Source organism: Hydra vulgaris, chromosome 13 (genome assembly GCF_038396675.1).
Source record: "Hydra vulgaris chromosome 13, alternate assembly HydraT2T_AEP".
NCBI lineage: Eukaryota > Metazoa > Cnidaria > Hydrozoa > Anthoathecata > Hydridae > Hydra > Hydra vulgaris.
In genome coordinates, this window is record NC_088932.1 from 23287226 (window position 1) to 23300000 (window position 12775).

The following is a 12775-nucleotide window of genomic DNA, read 5'->3' on the forward strand; positions in this document are numbered from 1 at the left end:
TCTTGGCCTTGGGGAGATGAATGGAAATAATATATATATACATATATATATATATATATATATATATATATATATATATATATATATATATATATATATATATATATATATACATATATATATATATATATATATATATATATATATATATATATATACATATATATATATGTATATATATATATATATATATATATATATATATATATATATATATATATATATACATATATATATATATATATATATATATATACATATATATACATATATATATATATATATATATATATATATATATATATATATATGTATATATATATATATACATATATATATATATATATAATATATATATATATATATATATATATATATATATATATATATATATATATATATATATATATATATATATATAGCCTATACTTGAGCACATATAAATAGCAATGCTTAAATAGGTTACTTTTAAGTATAACAATAAAACAACGCTAAGTAAAATTATCCTAAAAACAACATTATGTTAATAAAATATAAGTACATTCAGCTGTTAAATTAAAGCTTATAAACATCATCTTAAGAATAAACAATATTGCCAGTAAACAAAGTAAAAATAAACAACTATTCAAAAAAATTAGCAGTAATAGATAGTTTAGTTTATTTAATATTTAATTATTATCATAATGCAGGACTCAATTTAATGGTCAGATATCGGACATTTTTTGGTAAAACCTCAGATTGTCCGTTAAATTTAAAAAGTAATGTGACATTTTGACTGACGGGAATTGAGTTCTAAAAAATAAATACTTTATTATTGAAATAACTAAAAAGTGAACAAAACAATTCCTAACAAAAAAAAAAAAAAAACTAGCTTAAAAACAAAATTCAAAAAACTCAAAGTGAAAATTAATTTTCGATACAATTTTCAAATAATTACGTACGCAGGCATGGGAAAGGAGTCAAGAAAAAAGCATACAAGTGCGTAGAAGGGAAAGCGTGGACAATTTTTTGTTTGAATTTTTTTTCACGTGAAGTCCGAGAAATCAGACAAAAAAGCTTTGGTTTTTATTAATGCATTATTCTATCTTCTAGAAGAAATATGTTATTGCGGCTTTGATATTAAATAAAAACAATGAAATATAGTATAGTATTTATTTTATAGCTGTTCTCAAAACTTTAAATTTATTTCAAATCAAGTTTTCACAGTTTAATTATTATTAAAAAAGTTAAGAACTAAACTTAAGAACTAAATTAAAAAAAAATTTATTTATAGAATTTTATTTAACTTAATACTAAAGTAATTAAAATTTTAAATACTAAAATTTTAGTATTTCTTACAAAATGATTTTTTAAACTAAGTTTTTTTGTACCACTTTTAAAATTTGTGTTTATAACTTGATTTTTCATAATTCTATCAAGTTTTAATTTAACAATTTAAATTTTCTATTATTATTTGGACAAACATGTTTTAAAAATAGTAAATAATCCAATCTATCTGTTAGCTATAATGACATCATAACTTTCCATTCATTGTTTATACAAAACAAAAAACTGCTTTTTAATTTAAACTGAATGCGCGATTTAATTATTATCAAGTGAATATTTGCTTTCAGTCAATTTCTTAAACAAATTTAAAAATAACTAAAGTACCAAAAACTATAAAAAACAAAAAACCATTGTCATCACCAAGTTTTCTAAAGCATACACTAATATTTATGTTCTTCGAAGTAACTTTTCTTCTCTTGAGCCTTATGTCTTGCAAAGTTCACCAGACCTACTTGCTCTTTGTGAGACTCTAATTTAAGGTCGGCTGTCTCATCTTGTGATCTTAATGTTGATGGTTATCTTCCTTTAAATCGTAAAGAATCGTAAAGCTTATGGTCTGGACAACATACCTGTTTTAGTCTTGCAGAAGTGTTCTTCGGAGTTGTCGTCTATACTTTCAAAACTATTTAACAAGTGCTTATCAGAATCTTGTTTTCCAGCCTGCTGGAAACAGCATCTGTTATCACTATTTTCAAAAATTATAGGGAGTGATCAGACTTGTCTAACTACTGTCCTATTAGTCTTCTTCCTATCATAAGCAAGGTTTTTGAAATTTTAATTAACAAACACTTTATCTCTTATCTTTAATCTAATAACTTATATTCTGATCATCAATGTGGATTTTGATCAACTTGTTCTACAGCTGATTTGCTAATAGTAATATATATAATAGTAATTTATCGTGTATTATTTGGAGGTGGAGAAATTAACGCTATCGCTCTTGAGATTTCTAAAGCTTTTGATGAAGTTTGGTCTTCTCCATAAGCTTTCTTCTTACGGTGTATCTAGTAAAATCTTTGAGATTATTAAATCCTTCCTTACCAATTGTTGGATAAAAGTTGTCCTCAATGGACAGCACTCTTCTTTATATTCTGTAACTTTTTTGATTGCATTTAAATTGTTTATATATCAAAACAGCCGTCGTTAAATTGTAAAAAAGAAACATCAATAAAATATACAATATTGAATTAAAATTATTTATCAAAAAAAAAAAAAAAGTGAGGAAAGAAACTTCACTAGACTAATGTTAAATAAACTAAATAAAATGACACAGATTTTAAATGCACAACGCGGTTCCATAAAACCATAAAATTTATATTTTTAAAATTTGATCGGACACTGTCCCAACCAAGTTTTGATTAGACATTTTGTCGGAAAATTTAAATTGAGCCCTGTAATGCAGGCTAAAAATATTAAAATACTATTGGTTGGAAAATCTTAAAAAATGGTTGAAAAAAAATTAAAATACTATTGGTTGAAAAAAAATTAATAAAAAAAGGCTGATACCAATTCCAATTGTGCAAAAAAAGGCCGATTAAGCAGATGCCACTGATTAATTGGTACATTACAAATTATAGCTTATAAAAAATTAAATTTTCAAAAACATAAAAAAAAAAAAAAAGATAAAATAATTTGCTTTTTTTACTATGCCCTTAACTTATTATTTTCTAATTTCATATTGGTTTAATATAAAAAAGAAAACCATGTTTGCTTCTTAAACTTTTTAAATGTCAAGATCACCAATTGAAAATGCAGAAATGACAATAACATTTCATATAAAAATGAGAAAGAAATTAACAGTGGTTGAGAACTGAATCAAGAGTAACTTAGTGACAAATTAAATGCCAATTTCAAAAATGATTTGATATATGATTATCAGAAGAGGTCATAAGTAAAAAATAAGCCAACATAAAAATAAAGATTTAGCCATTATGTTACCATAGATATAAAAATTGAAAGTTCATAGATACAGAAATAAAACTCAAACGAAGAAACAACTGAACTTAAAGATTGCAAGTCAGAGTATTGAACATTACCAAAATTTTTTTTTCTTGAAGTGCCCTAAGAAGTCCTAACGGTCTTGTCACAGAGCACCGCGGAAGTGCATTTAACCAGGTAATTCACGCCTCCTTCCTTACCGTGACGCGAAAATTTGTCCAGAGCTCGTTTCAAACCTGGATCTCCTGCTTATAAAGCAAGCATTCTTACCACTGTGCCACGGCCAAGTTAAGATTCTTTAAAATAAAAATTACTTTATAGACCACAAATACAGAAAAGAAATTTAAACAACTGAGTGATAGCAATGGTTTTTAACCTTTAAATTTTTGTTTACTATAGTTTTTAGTGATTTAAATCATTCAGATAAACTTGATTTAAACAATAATAATACTTAACAACCTAAGTATAAAATCAACCTCATTGTTATAAATAAACCCAAATTCCTGATTTAATTTCTTAAACAATAGTGATTATTCTTTGAGCTTAAAACGTTTGTTTATTATACATATATTTGTTTATTATATTATTTTAACTTTATAATTAAAGCATATATGTCAAATAGAATAAAAAAACAAGCAAACCTGTTCAAACCCACATAATTCCAACAACAGCCTGCAGGGTTCAAAACGCCACACTTTTTGATGAAACTTTTCATTGGCTAAAAAGAATATTTTAAAATATTTACAACTTTTTTTCATGTTTAATGCCTATGATTAACGAGTGTGGCCTAGACAAGTTTCCATAATGCTATTTGTAATTTAAATATGATATTATGGAACAGTTAAAACAATTTTTTAAAACTGGTTACCCTTTTTGCTGTTTACATGATTTGTAGATCAGAACTAAGTTAACTTCTTGTTTAAGTTAGAATTTTTTTTATCTAGGTAACCCACTACAGCTAACAACAGCAAAAGGATGTTTTTATTATATATATATATATATATATATATATATATATATATATATATATATATATATAACATATATATATATATATATAAATATATATATATATATATATATATAATATATATATATATATAAATATATATATATATATATATATATATATACATATATATATATATATATATATAAATATATATATATATAATATATATATACATATAAATATATATATATATACATATATATATATAAATATATATATATATATATATATATATATATATATATATATAAATAAATATATATATATATATATATATATATATATATATATATATATATATATATATATATATATATATATATATTAACTAACGTATCATTATTTGCCAACAAAACAAATAATATTTATCAAATTTCCACTCAGAAACACACTAAACTTCTTAACAAAAATATCACAAAAGCATATAAAAAAGCCCCACAGAAACTTGAAAACTCAATTAACCTCAAAGCCAAAAATATAGTAAACACACTCAACTTAAGCAAACAAACAAAAGCAATTGCAAAATCTGAAGCTTTTGTTAAACTAAAAGACCACAAAGACTCATTCCAAAACAATAAACCCTGCCATCTATTGAACCCTGCAGAAAGAGAACTTGGTCACATTAGCAAAAAATACCTTGACACTATAAATAAAAAAATAAGAACTGTTTTAAACCAATGGAAAAATGCCACTAATACAATCAAATGGTTTGAAAATATACCAAATAAAACAAAATTGCGCTTTTATTCAACTTGACATTGTGAATTTTTACCCCAATATAATAAACAAAATAATAAGCGCACAAGTATTAGTGAAGAGAACATCAGAGTCATTGGAGAAAGTCCTAGCTATTTTTTAACAAAGAAACATGGAAGAAAAAATTAGAAAAAGAGTGCAGAAGTTTGCGAATTATTGGGCCTATATATATTAGACCCACTATCTAAAATAATAAATAAAGAAGACGTTGGACTATATCGTGACAATGGTTTGATGGTACTTCATAAAAAAACTGGATAATAAATCGATAGCATATGAACAAACATAATTAAAGTTATAAAATGATCGGTTTTAAAATAGAGATCCAAACAAACCTACCCACAGTCAATTCCTTAGATGTATCCTTTAACTTCCTAAAATTCCTACCAACCTTTTAAAAAACCAAAATTATATTTACGTTACATCCACACTGATTCCAACCATCCTCCGCAAATAATAAAGCAAACCCCCATCTCTATCACTAACAGATTATCACAAAATTCCTCAAATGAAAAAATAATTAATTTATCTATACCAGAATACAAAGATGTATTAAGAAGAAATGGCTTCACTGGTTTTAATTTTTTTCTCTTTTTTGGGAGTTATACTATTTTAATACTATAACCCCCAAAAAAGAGAAAATAAAAATAAAAAAATTCAACCTCCTTGGTTCAACCTCCCGTATAGTAAAAGCGTTTCTACCAATGTTGGACATATCTTCCTAAACTTAATTGACAAACATTTTCCAACATCCCACCCCTTGAGTAAACTATTTAATCGAAATACCATCAAAGCTGCACCAAAAATATTGAAAGAATGATAAAAAGCCACAACAAGAAAATCAGTTCAGAAAGACCAAAATAATACCCACCCTGCAATTGCATAAATAAAGAAAACTGGCCTATATTAGGAAAGTGTAGAGCTTCTAATATTATTTATAAATGTATAGTCCCCCCCCCCCCCCAACACTCCAGAAAAAGTATATATTGGCCTAACAGAAGATGAATGGAAGAAAAGATGGGCTAACCACAAACACTCATTTACAAACAAAAAGATGAAAAATCAACCACCCTTTCAAAGTATATATGGCAGATAAAAGGAAACTTGAAAATAACCCCAAATTAACCTGGTCAATAATTAAACAAGTCCCCACCTTCAGCAACATAACTAAAAATGCTTGCTTTGCCTTCATGAAAAACTTTACATAATATTTTACAAAGACACACAAGAATTATTAAATAAAAAAAGAGAAATAATAGTTAAGTGCTGTCACGGCACTTAGATATTATTTCTGTTGAAAAATAAGTTCTTGCTTGACAACCATGAGTCTAAAGATTAAAAAAACCACATTTGCAATAGTAACAGTTTTATAATTGTTTTTGAACATCATGTTGTTTAATGAGAGCATATTTTTTAACAAAAAAAAAAAAATATTTTTTATCTGATGATTGCTAAATACATGAAACTTTTAGTAGTAAAAATTATGTAGTTATTTTTATTTAATCTCATCAAAAAATCAATTATATAGCTCTAATATCATGGTTGCCCAAAGAGACCGCCAGGTTTAATGTCAGGTCACTCATAAAATTTTTTTATTATTTAAGAAAATTAGTAGTTTACTTATTAAAAAAAAAAGGTTTTTTAAAATCCGAATATGATGCAGAGTCGAAAAAGGGCCAAAACAGGGCAATGCGAAAGTTTCTAGCCTCACACTTTTATAAATGATTGTGATAGTGAATTTTATTCAGATTAAAAATTATATAAAAACATAAGTTTAAAAATTAATGAAAATTTCTCGATTTTACTTTTGAATCTAAAAATTTATATATTAAAATGATGAAATTCATCAACTTTTTGAATATCTTTTTTGCAACTTATGTAATTTAACTGAACTTCTTACATTTAAAATAGCTGGTTTTTATTAACATCAATTTTACAATAATGACTTTAAAGAATTTAAAAGTTAAAATATTTTTTAAATAATGAAAATAACAGCCGTTTGTAATTTTTATTTATATATAAATATAAATTAATAATAATAAATTAGGCAAATTTTTTTAAGGTAAGTTTTTTAATGGGAAAATAAAATTCAGGCTGCATAATTATAAAAGATTTTAAATTATTTTTAGTTACCCATTAACACTAATTTTCGCCAATCTAGTAAGTTTATATGAAAGGAATTTTGTATTAGCTTTTTTTGATGATAACAATTTAAATCAAAGTTTTCTCAAGATTAAATATTTAAACGTACTGGGTCATTCCATATAAGATTGGATAATTCAAAAATATTTAAAGCAAATATTAGAAATATATTTTTTTAAATTAAATTAACAGACACATTAGTGCATCAAAAAAAATATCAATATAATAAAATATCAATAAAATATAATTTAATGTGGTAGTGTTGTAGTGGTAAAGTGGTCGCTTCATAAGCGAGAGGTTCTGAGTTCGATCTCCACCACGTCCCTGGAAGTACTGTGTTCAACTTGTTTTTACGCGCAGGGGCCTTGTTTGTCAAGGTTCGTGTTTCAAAAAATTTCAAAAAATGCTTTAATAATAATAAGATAGAAAAAAATATTATGTGCTTTTAATTTTAACCTTTTTATTAAAAAAGATATACCTTTACTAATTATAGAGAATTGTAAATTGTAATAAAGTACTTATATTTATATAAATTTGTATTTCACTTTTAAAGGTTGAATGGAAAATGCTGACCAGAAATTCAAATGGAATGCTCCCAATTAGTGAAACCAAATCAGTTATTTCTTTTTATTCCAATAATTCAAAGCTCTGTGGACAATGCTACTCAATCTTATCAGCAGGACATGGCCACAACTGTTCTTCTTTAACTGCTGTTAAAATCTGATTTTTCTTTCCACAAGTCTAGGGAGCATTCATGCTTCATTTATAATACAAAATAAAATAAATGCAGACTGTATTTCAACAGGGGCAACATTTCCTTTATCAACTGGCAGAAACCCATTGGATGTAACTGTTGGATGTTCTTCTAACAAGGTAAATCAGTAAAACAAGTATCCTTACAAGTTATAAAGCAGTAGTGGCCAAACCAGTGCCCGCAGGCAAAAAAATACCTGCAGAGACATTTTTAAATGCCCGTTACACAACTTACATATTTAGGAGACAACAATCTTGGTAATGCGATACTTCTATCTACCTCAAAAATCAATTCAAACACCAAAAAACTTGTTTCAGATGTTCAAGTTCACCACTCTTAATAATTATATTGCTTTGATACAAATGATTATAATAGTTATTAGTCACATATTTTCGTAGAATTAATAATTTTTGCCCGCAAAATTAAAATTTTTTTTTTGCCTGTATTCTAAAAAGTTTGGACACCCCTGTTATAAAGGAACTTCATGTCGCATTAGAACTTTCTAATAAAAAAACCAAACAGTTAATTTTTACTCTTCACAACGAAATAGGGAGTAAGACTGTTGTAGAAACTAACATTTTTGGCAAATGAAATGATCTTTTGGAATCCATATCACATTTTTATCATGTAGAAAAGGTAATTTATAGTTTAGATATACTTATATTTATAAATTATTTATCGATATCTAGTAATACATTGATTAAAAAATTGCTCTTTTATAATGTTAGATCTTCTTATATAAAATGATATGCAAAAAGAGATTCTTCACATGAATAAAATATCCTTATTTTATATTAAGATAGATACTGATCTTATATTAGATCAGACAAAGCTTTTTAGGCTTATTACTTTGAATACTAATCTTCTTAGGTTGTAAAATATTAGTCTTAACCTGCATATATATATATATATATATATATATATATATATATATATATATATATATATATATATATATATATATATATATATATATATACATACATATATAGTTCAATAGATTGTTGCATTTGGGAAGCACGGAAGGAAAAAAATGATTCTTATGCCAACAAATACGTCACTTTTAATTACTTTTGACTTTCGTCCAACATTTGCGTGTTGGACAAAAGTCAAAACCATTAATTTAATTACAAATTAATCGTTTTTTAAAAAACCCGCAAAAACGCAAATTGAATTGAAATTAAAAACATTTAGAATGATTTTAAAAACATTCAGAATGTTTTTAACAATATAAACAATGTTTTTATTTTTATTTTTTTTAATAAAATGTTTTTTGTTTTTTTTTTAACTGTAAATCATGCGCGGAGTGTTGCTACATCAACTATCTTATAGCTTGACTCGCAACAAAGTGCTGCTACATCGACTGACAAATAGCCTGATTCGCAACTAAAAAAAGACAAATAAAAATCAGTGCTTTATATGAAAGCAATTATTACACAAAAAACTGATTACTAATATACATCATCGTATTCTAGCAACTTAGTCTGCAAATTATCGCACTTTCGAGCCTTTCTCACATATAGGTTTTTGCCTCTAATTCCACATCTTCCTAAGAAAATAAAGCAAGTAACCAACATGACATGCATTACAAATATCAAGCATACAAATGTTAAGTATAAGTGTCTTACTTATGGTAGGAAATCAGCTTTAGTTTCTAAACTAGGCAAGTATATTATCGATTTCTTCATTTAAATGATAACAACGGTAAAGTTTACATGTCCGTAAACTTTACCGCAGACCGCCGATATATCTTTGATATTTCTCTCAACATCTTGCGAATGGCATGGAAAATTAAGTATAATAACTTTTGAATGACTAACAATTGTTTCTGAAATGTCATTCAGAAGTGGAGGTGAAGCAAAGATGGCCTTGTTCCAGTAGATCATGTCTAAGTATGACCTGCACGTGAAGTTAATTTTGATCAAGCTGTTGTCAAAACAACGAATTTTATTATTGGAATGTTCACTACGAGCATGCAGAACTTTTTCACAAGCAAATTTCCTGATATTTCTCTCATCATCACTAACAGCTGCCACCAAGATGCCACCAAGATTTTTTTTCATTACAGTCTCATCAACCTCAGCAACGCAACCTGATACAGGAGAGAAATCAATTATAGGTTTATGTTGAGGATCAAATTGCATCACACCTGCTAATTGTCCTTTGGAAGTTCTTGGACAGTAGATTTCTCATCAATAACTTCTATCAGTTTTTTTAAAGGCAATTCATTTGTATGCAGCGTACAAACTAATCATTGAAGTAGTCTTTGTAGATATTGTTCAATTTTTCGGATTATGCTATTACTTTTTCCTACATTAACATTGGTTCCATTGCAAGCGAGTGCTCTTAAAATTGTTTCTGATTTAGTACTTCTAACAAGCGATAAAATTTCTTTTGAGATGTCGCCAGATCTGCCTGATGCTGGAACAACATGTTCGAGTTTCGGTTTGGGAATGATACCAAAGCATAATGTTCTTCTTTTAACTTACGTCGAGTCGATCTTACACGTGTAAGAGTAACATCAATCTTACCATCAAAACCAAGACAAACAATTTCTTGATTTTCCTCTGCATGACTCACAACTGACTTTTTCCGACATGCAGATCTTTGACGGCATAGTTTGCTGGGATGTATAGCATTTTCAGGGAAAGAAGATCCGAGGTCTTTCAAGGCAGAATTCACAATTAAACAGGCATCTCAATTGCTACTTTTAGAGCAATTAATAGCATAATGATTTCTGTTTTGTGCACATCTGCTGCCATCACTATCACTGGTCTCCTCGTCTGTTATATTTAAATCAGATCTACTATCAGTGTCTTGACTTGACTCTGAACTTTTTTCCATATTAACATTATCAAAATCTTGAAAAGTAGAACTGAATTCAACGGTTTTTTAATTTTGTTTTCTCTATGAAAATTGTCACTTTCCTTTTTCTTTCTTCTGACTTCTGCAGTTTACCTGTCACCACTGGATCAATATTTCCAATCACCATTTTTCTGGTAGTGTTTTGGTCAACCCAGAAATTCCACTCAATAAAAGAAATCTTTCTGTCGACTGGACATTTACAATCTGCTCTATTTGCAATTCCAGCACTAACGCACTTATATGGACAAGTGTCAAACAAATTGCTGAAACTTGGCAATATCTTTTGATATGTCTCAGAAGTTCGCTTTGCATCAGGATATTTTCGTAGATCATTCCCTTTGTCAATTAGCCGTTTCACCTTTTTCATTACGCTATCGAACGCAATCGTATGCTAGCGGTGTTACTGTGAACCTATGCTAGCTGTGTCATAGATCTCAATCAAGTCTGTCGCGACAGTTTGTCATTAACAGATTGCCACTGCTGTCTCTGGTGAAAACAATATGCACAGAAAACGTCTTCACATGTCGGTAGCATACTTTTTTTCAGTTCCTTTGGAAAACCGAACACTGAGTGTCGACTTGTACTTCTTGTGCTACAGCTAGCCATATCTAACTTGCTACTGCCAAGTTGCAACACAATTACATTTGTAAAATAGTAAAACTAATTCAAAGTTGAATGATATGTGAATTAGATTTTGAATAATTTACATAAATATTTTGTGTTTTTCATTATTCTTTACGTTTTCTTTGTTACTTTTATATGCAATATAATGACACTATATAAAATGTGCAAAATAGTAACACTCATCTATTTATACATCTTTACAGATAGATTTCCTAAACAATGAGTTAGGAATTATTGAAAAAGATCTTGCATATGTTCAAAGTTGTCATCTTTCACAATGGATTTGATAAATCAGCCTGGTTTAGACCTTCATTCTGCATTTTTACAAATTTCTATGGATTATGGAGGATCCTTTGTGAAAATTATAATCAATGTTTTTGATGTGAATAAAAAAAAAGTCTTCTGTAATGTACATTAATAGTGGTGCTTAACATTGTCAAATTCTTGCTATTGTTGAAGATGTTCCTGAATTGAATCATAACTTTAGAATTATAATAGAAAAACTCAAGTTACAAAATGTCAATTTTTTCATAGCATTTTATTTAAAGTGCGCCAATGCTGTGTTTGGTCTATCAGGTTGAGCAGAAAAAAGAGCATGCGTGTGGTGTGAAGGTTTGAAAAATGGAAAATGTGGAAAGTTAAGAACTGTTGAAAGTCTTGATTATTAGTATGAAGAATACAGTGTCAAAAATAAATCTAAAAAATCTAACATGCAACAATATATAAATGTGATACATCCAAGGATTCTCTATCTAGAGTTAGATACGCTAATTTAGCGTTTAGTACCGTCTCCTAAATTACATGATTTGATTGGAGTTGTATCTACTTTAGGATGTCTACTTATGGATATTTGGCCTGAATTTGATGGCTGAATGAAAACTAAAAGTGTTCTTCAGAGAGGGTATCAAGGCAGAGGTTAGAACAGAAGTAATTCTAACAAGATCTTAAAAAACCTTGATGAACTTGATAAAGTAATAACATCTCAGGTTCCTCAACAGAAAACTTTAATTCAGTGTAAATTTAAATCTACCTGGAGTAGACATAAACATACAGAAGACCATGCTCAATGTGGAAAACAACTGTTACTCTCTGTAGTAAATTTCAATGAAAGAAGACTTTAATTTATCTTTAACATTGACATGTAGCTCTCTAAAGTGCAGGAAAATGAATTAATGTATATTTGGATTGTGTAACAAATATAAATTAATATATATATATATATATATATATATATATATATATATATATATATATATATATATATATGTGTGTATATATATATATATATATATATATATATATATATATATATATATATATATATATATATATATATACTAATTTATATTTGTTACACA

General features: G+C 27.0%; 1 protein-coding gene across 1 annotated transcript in view; it reads right to left on the minus strand.

Annotated features, from left to right (window-relative positions):
- The window catches only part of LOC100213036 (UBX domain-containing protein 1), a 58364-nt gene that overhangs the window by 42851 nt on the left and 2738 nt on the right, over nucleotides 1-12775 (minus strand). The window contains exon 4 of the mRNA XM_065817020.1: nucleotides 3906-3982. Within this exon, the coding sequence (XP_065673092.1) occupies nucleotides 3906-3982 (77 nt within the window). The remainder of the gene's footprint in view (nucleotides 1-3905; nucleotides 3983-12775) is intronic.